Below are 7,139 nucleotides of genomic sequence, written 5' to 3'. Positions count from 1 at the left end.
CCAAACCGCTCTCATCCCTCCCTCCCACCCCAAAACCCAACAGAGACCCTTTAGGATCCTCGAGGGCTGCGTGCACCCAACTACAGGCTCACGCACCCACCCAAAATCCGGTGCCTTGACAGCAGCACCTCCCAACCCCACCCGGAGCCCCCACCGGTGCACGGGGACCGGTGCTGGGGGGTCGCCCCCATCCTCTCTGCGGCGGCGTTGAGCCTGTCCTGTCCCGTGTGCAGGCGGGGAGCGTTTCCCCCGCTCACCCTCCCTCCTCCTCTCACCCTGCAGATCTTGGAGCGAACCCTGGAGCCGGACAGCTCAGATGAGGAGCCCCCTCCCGTCTACTCCCCTCCGGCCTACGAAAGCCAGGATTTCAGCAGCCGGTACCCCCACGCGCCTCCCACCCCGCCGCCACGGTGAGCCCCCAGCCCCGCGTCTTCTGCTCGCGGTGGCCAGCAGAGAGCCCTGCACCGGCGCCCGGGGTGGGGGGTCTTGCTGTGCCTTGGCTGGCCCTGGCAAGGGGCATCTGCCGTCAGTTCGTTGGGGTCGGGTGAGACGAAGCCAAGGGAGATGAATGAAGCTCACAGCTGGCTAAAAAATCCCTGCGAGGCCCTAAAAAGTGAACAGCTGAGGGGCCCGCACAGCCGCTCCGGCAGCGCCTGGAATGGCAAAAATCAGCTACCGGGGGTGGGGGAGCGCTTGCCCCCGCTCGAAAACACCAGGTGCTGGGCAGCCGGGCCCCGCGGCGCTCGGCTCCAGAGACCTCGGCTCTGTTCGACTGGCTGCTGCTGCCGGGTTGCCCAGCCCGGGGGTCTCTGGCCCTCCCCTCAGCTGTAGGCTTGTGGGAGGGCAAGTGGCCCTGGCTGCCTCTGTGCCAGCCCTCTTGGATGCAGGTGCTGTGAGAGACCTTCATCAGCTTTTGTAAGCACGGTCCTGCCCTGCTGCAGCTCCCACAGGGCTGTTTTCTGAGCCAGACGGGGAGGAGAAGGGAAATGCAGCCTGCGCGGTTGCAGGTTAAGGCTTGAAATGCAGCTCCCGAAGATTTCAAAGCCGTTCGCTCTCCAGAGTCAACTGACGCTAGCGTGGGTTTGGGAGGGTGCTGTGGGTTCCTGGGGCCGCCGTGCCAGGCCCTGTGCCCCGCTGCTGCCCGGGGTTCTTCCCGAAGGTGCCGTCTGTGCTTGCCCCGCAGGACGGACGTGCCGGGGCCTGGCAGCACCCCAGTGCCCGGGCGCTACAGGAACTGGAACCCGCCGCTCCTGGGCAACCTCCCCGAGGATTTCCTGCGCATCCTGCCGCAGCAGAGCGCTGCCACACAGGTGAGGCTCACACCAGGGAGGGTTCCAGCCCGTGCCCCGGCCCCACGGCGTGGTGTGGAGCACCAAACCCCAGCCCCGGCCACCCTGAGCATGCAGCGTTGGCGCTCTGAGAGCATCTGGGTGTGCTGGCTGTGAGCTAAACGGTCTGAGAGCGCGTCTTGTTCGAGTGAGACTGAAGTGAGCAAGGTGTGAAAGGGGAATCTTCCAGCGAGGCTTTGATGTTTTTCCTGCCATTAGCCCAGCGCTTAGTGCCAGAAATGCCACTTGCAGTAAGGACCTGATAATTTAAATCATTTGCAAATCTTACCTGCGACCCTGGTAAGGAGCATCAGGACCAGCACACGCTCCTGGGGAGAGCGGCCACTGCCAGGGCGCTCGGGACTGGGACAGTGGAATTTGGGTAGGAAAATCTAGTGCGAACCAGAAGATTTGCCCCTGGGAAATCAAGAGTCCCCATGTGCTTTGTGGCGGTTTTGGGGTTGCGGGTGCCTTTCTGTTGGGCAGGCAGCTCCTCACAGGGAACGAGCAGCCCCAGAACAGACTGTGCCGGGCACCCGGCTCAGCTCCGGGCACGCCACACCCCTGGGGTGTCCCGTGGCCCCTTGGCTAACAAGGAGCCAGCCTGGAAAGAGGGCCAGAGTCCTCCCGGCATGGCTCTTGCCTCCCTTCTTGGCTCCAAAGGCAGCCTGCCATGTTTTCATAAAGGATTGCCCTGGAAGTTGAGCTTCGCAGGCTCATTCCCTTTCTGGGAATAGGAACGTGCCAATTCATTTGGGCTCAGGGATAGGAGAGGAGCAGCTGCCCTTTTCTTTCCCCAGTAATTGTGTGGTTTTGCATTTTCTGGCTCTCAGAGAGCAGCTACAAATCAAATAAATATCGTAGGCAAGGGCGAGGTTGCGGCTGTAGAATGTGGCTCTGCTGCTCCTCAGGTGCGACTGCACCAGGAGCCAGGGCAGAGCGTGAGGTGCCTGGTGCAGGGACGTTTGTCAGCAGGAAACTGCAGTCTCTGCCTTTTGGCTAGGGGGAAATAAAAGCAGCGCTGGTTTTATTTTTAGGGCTCCCACGGCTGCCGGCAGCCCGTGGTGCCGCGGGGGCTCGCCCCCCGGGGCCAGGGCTCCCTGGAGCAGGAGCGGCGGTGGAAGCAGTACCTGGAGGACGAGCGGATCGCGCTCTTCCTGCAGAACGAAGAGTTCATGAAGGAACTCCAGAGGAACCGGGATTTCCTCCTCGCCCTGGAGAGAGGTGAGAAACGCCTTCAGAAACATCTGCCTCTGCTTTTCGGGTGCACGCCTCCCCCTCTGAGTGCCCAGCGGCAGCGTTGCCCTGCCCGTGGCGTCGTGGCTCGTGCCAAAGCAGAGTCGGCGCAGGATGTGGCCGGGCAGCGAGCGGCTCCCCCAGCTCCTGCTCGCGGTGCTCAGCCACTTGCCACAAGGCTTCTCCTCCCCCCGCCTGCCTCTCTGCGGAGTCTCTGGCAAAGCCCAGAAAAATCCACAGCTGCGGAAATGCCCTCTGAGCCCACCCAGTTTGGCAGGGTCCCGGCAGCACCCTCGCTGCAGGGTTCATCCCCAGCTGCCGCGGCTGGAAAACCGCCGGCGTGCTCGTGGTTCCTCTGCGGCGGTGGAAGGAGCCCTCCCGCCCGCTGCTGCGGTCGCTGCGCTGAAGCAAAAGGCTTTTGGTGCCGGGCGAGAGGTTGCCTTCCTCCCGTGGGCCTGCTCCTGCCACACCGAGCGTCCTCATTCCCCAGCTGTAGCGGGGGAGATGTTTGTCCTCCCCGGTTGAGGCCAGAAGCGTGTCCCTGGGGAGGAGCACCGCTCCGGAGCGACTTTACAGCTTTTTGGGAGATCAGTTTCTACCTGCAGCGTGGCACATCTTGTCCCGCTGCGGGATGCCCCCTGGCAGGAGGTGTCTCCGTGCTCTGCAGGGCCTCGGGGCCGTTCCTGGGGCAGCTGAGGTGTTTCGGGACGCCGGGAAGCCCCAGCTCCCTCCCCTGCCGTCACCCTGCCCCTGCACCGCCGCGGGGGCCGGGAGGGGAGCGGGGCTGACTGTGCTGCCTGGAGGGGTCTGATCGAGCGGGGTGCTGGGCTTTCTGTTTTTCAGATCGACTGAAATATGAGTCCAAAAAATCCAAGTCGACCAGTGCTGCTGTCAGCAACGACTTTGGTTTCTCCTCCGTAATATCAGGTAACTTTGAAGATGCCCGTGAGTGTCGCCTCTCAGTAGCGGGACACCCCACAGCTCCGGCGTTCCCACCCCTCTCCCCAGCTGCCTCCAAAATGGCTGTGGGGGCAGAAAACTGGGCGATCCCTCCCTGCTGCCCCCCCAGCACGGGAGAGGAGCTGGGGAGGGTGATGAGGATGGGTGCTGCTGCTCTCCCCCACCTCGAGGTGCTCCCGCATCCCCACCTCTGGCCATCCCCGTGGGTGACAAAGGGGAGACAAAGCCCTCCCTTGTCTTGGCCAGAGCGGAGGATTGTGCTTGGGAGGCATAATGACTGTTCCCGGATAATCCTGATTAACCTCGGCAAGCGGAGCAGCTGCCCGGGGTCAGAATTAGAGCCGGTGTCTGTCGGTGGCGCGGGGCGCAGCGGTGGGCGGCCTGGCAGAGCTCCGGCCGGGCCCACGGCGCTGCGAGGGCACCCAGACCCAGGGAGGGGACACGGGGACGTGGCTGGGGTGGGGTCTGCGCCACCTGATCGAGTCGCTGGGCTGCCAGAACTTCTGCTCCTGAGCCGGTGGCCCTGCTGTCCCTGTAGGATTTAATCCGCCCCCCCCAGTGCAATCAGTGCCCCGGGGTGATTTGGGGCAGCGCAGAGGCCTCCTGCTCGGCTCGCCCCACAAGCCGCCATCTCTGCACCCACGGTCTCGGGGGGGTTATATCTGCAGAGGGTCCTTGTCCCAGCATGCCAGAGCCCTTGTCCTCAGCTCTGCTCGTGGCCGGGCTGCACTTGGTTAGCACTGGAATTGGGTCACAGAAATGATTTATCTCGAGCCTCCCCTCGCCGCGCACGCGCTCCCGTGACCAGATGTTTGCCTTCCAGGTGACGTAGCCCCCTCTGTGACCAGCGAGGCCGGCGGTGCCGTGTCCGACGATGCCTTATTCAGAGACAAATTGAAACACATGGGAAAATGTGAGTCGGTTTGCAGGCTCCGTGCTGGCAGCGAGGGCTGGAGGGGAGCTGGGACGCAGGTAGTGGTGGGGAATAGAGGAATTTCTGGGCAGGGTTTGTGGGAATCCTAGAAAAACAAGCAGAGAGTTTGCTGCAACTCTTCCCTTCTCCAACCCTCTCCTCTTAGCAAGTCACAGCCCACTTCTCCCGTCGCAAAACAGACCAAGGTCTTTGGGCAGCCTGAGCTGGGCTACAGGCAGCTGAGACACTGGGGAGATGTGGGTCAGTTGTGGGTAGGGAAGGTCACAAAAATCCCAGCAGAAGGGTGAAAACGTTGCAGGACCCGGCTCCCTGAGCCTGGCAGCCTTGCGTGGCCCCGGTGCTTCCAGGCAAACCCGGGGCGTTGCCGTGGGGTGTCGGGGCGCGGGCAGCTCTCGCGCCGCTGGGCCTGGCTGTCTCCTCTGCATCACCCCTGGCAGCCTTGGGGAGGGTTTTGGGGTGCGACCCCCTCACCTGGCTGCTTCCTTCCAGCCACGCGCAAGAAGCTCTTTGAACTCGCCAGAGCCTTCTCTGAGAAGACGAAGATGAGGAAATCGAAAAGAAAACACTTGTTAAAACACCAGGTGTATCCTAAAAGGGGCTGGGGAGCTGTGGGGGGACGCGGGGCTGTCAGAGCGGCCTCCGGAGCACCCGGGGACCCCCCGAGGCCGCGGTTCAGCCGGAGCCTCGTGGCTGGGCTGTGGGCTGGGAAGGGTGATGATGGTGGTACCGTGGCCGTGTCCCAGCCCCACAACTGTTTTCCTTAGCGCAGGGCGCAGGTTGGGGACAGCGGCTTCCACGGCAAATCTTCTCGACGACGTTGAAGGACATTCGTGCGGTAAGAAACGCCGTGCCACGTGGCACACTGCTGTGCTCAGCGTGGCTAGCTGGGGTCCCGAGGTGCCAGGCGGAGCAGTGGGCTCAGCCCTGGTCCCACCTGGCTCTCCCGTGAGCGGGGCCTTTGCTGGGCTGACCAGGGATGGGATCTCCTCTTCTGGGGAGCCTCGTGGGCTTTGCAGCTGGGCTGGGCTTGGGGCACAGTCCTGGCAAACCTCTCGTCAGCCAGAGGTGGGTTTTGTGCCAGCCCTGACCACGCCGGGGCTGACTCAGATGCGACTGTGTGGCAGAAATACCCCTGTGGGCCTCCTCCCAGTGTTCTCAGGCGTGTTCTGGCAGAGTCCCAGGTGTCCCAGTCCCTGGGAATCATCAATCCGGGGCGAGGAAATCCCCGCTGGGGCCGGGAGCGTGGCGCGATGGCCGGCCTCGCAGCGTGGAAGCAGCTGCAGCCCCCGCCTGCCTCTGCCTTTCAGATGAAGACTTCCAAGCGCGGAGGCAGCAGCTCCGGGAGGAGGAGGAGACACTGAAGGAAGGGCAGTAAATGGTGAGAGGCACCTGGGGACCAGCGCTTCCCCATGAGTGGGCAGACGGTCCTGTCTGTCCCTCTGTCCGGGCAGGAGGAGGGGGCCAGGGGCTCTGGGTCGGGTCCAGAGCGTGGCTGGGTGGGGACGGTGCCGGTGCTGGCCACGGCATGGCTGAGGCTGAGCACACGCTGTTCTCCTTCCCTCCCCTTCTCCTCCCCTCCAGGTCCCAGCGCTGGGGTTTATTGCTGGCACAGAACGTGCACGAGGCTTCATGAGAAGATGGCTGAAAAAGGAAAAAAAAACACCCAACAAATAACCCAGTTTTTTGGCTGTTCCCCCTCTGCCGTTGTACTTCCCTGAAGTACAAGTATCGAAGTGAGGCACAATGTTTTCTTACCAGCGGTTTGAAAACAACTTCTCCTATCTAGCAAATCAGCCAAAAAGGAAAAAAAATAGGAAAAAAAAAAATGTCAGCAGCTGATGCGAGCTGCTGTGGAGGAGCCAGTGGAGCTCAGACTTGGGAGGAGCAGCGTCCCGCCTGCTCTCTTGGTCCGAGCGGCGTCGCGGGAGGAATGAAAATCAGTTGTACTAACGAGGATGCATTCACCTGTGGGATCTGCTTGGCCGGGGCGCTCCTGAACATATCTCCGTAGCGATCTGATGTAACTTCACTCTGCGCACACAGGCAAAGAAAAACCACCACCACGTGAGAAAGAGAACCTAACAGCCGTTGTCTACTATTGCTAGGAGTAACGAGCAGAGATTCAGATCAGGTAATAGTCAAATAATATAAATTGTTTATAAAAGGAAAGGCCTTCTTTTCCTAGGCGTTTCACTTTGAATTAAACCTTTGCCTTCGGCATTGCTAAAACTGCCTTGAAGTACGGAGCTTTGTGCCGCTGCGCGGGGCAGGACAGGGCAGCACCGAGGGCTGGATTGTGCGTCGGCGCCGAAGCAGGATGCGTCCCGCCGGCTGCGGCGTGCCCGCGCCGGGCAGGGCCCTCTGCGCCTCCGGGGACGCCCCTCGCCGGAGGTAAGATGCAAAAGCCCATCCGGGGGGCTGCCGTTGAGGCCAGCGGAGGTGGTTTTGGCACGGAGAGTTTGCCAAAGGGCTCGCGGGCGCTGCGGGGTTTGGGGCTGGGGCTGGCCGGTGGCGGGAGCGATTTCTGACTTTACGCTCGTCACTCATTACTTACACAGGGAAGGAATTTGTTTACGTAATTATTTTTAGCATCTCCGAAAGCCGCAACGATCCAAGCGCTGCGTGCCAGCCCTCCGCCGCGCCCGCCGGCCCCGCGAGCCCCGGCCTGGGCACGAGGAAGG

At 62.2% G+C, this 7,139-nt stretch overlaps 1 protein-coding gene across 1 annotated transcript; it reads left to right on the top strand.

The window, feature by feature from the left end:
* Positions 1-243: 243 nt before the first annotated feature.
* On the top strand, positions 244-6,687 carry CUEDC1 (CUE domain containing 1; the record flags this gene model as incomplete). The annotated part of the gene is made up of 9 exons (XM_026861802.1): positions 244-410; positions 1,184-1,310; positions 2,366-2,552; positions 3,408-3,491; positions 4,348-4,437; positions 4,948-5,041; positions 5,235-5,293; positions 5,766-5,836; positions 6,040-6,687. Coding segments are annotated over 8 exons (876 nt in total), but the record flags the coding sequence as incomplete, so codon positions are not given.
* Positions 6,688-7,139: the final 452 nt, after the last annotated feature.

The sequence above is a fragment of the Athene cunicularia genome (assembly GCF_003259725.1).
Source record: "Athene cunicularia isolate RWA chromosome 19 unlocalized genomic scaffold, athCun1 chr19_part1, whole genome shotgun sequence".
Taxonomy (NCBI): Eukaryota; Metazoa; Chordata; class Aves; order Strigiformes; family Strigidae; genus Athene; species Athene cunicularia.
Note: the sequence above shows the minus strand (reverse complement) of the source record. Positions and strands in the feature narration are given on the sequence as shown.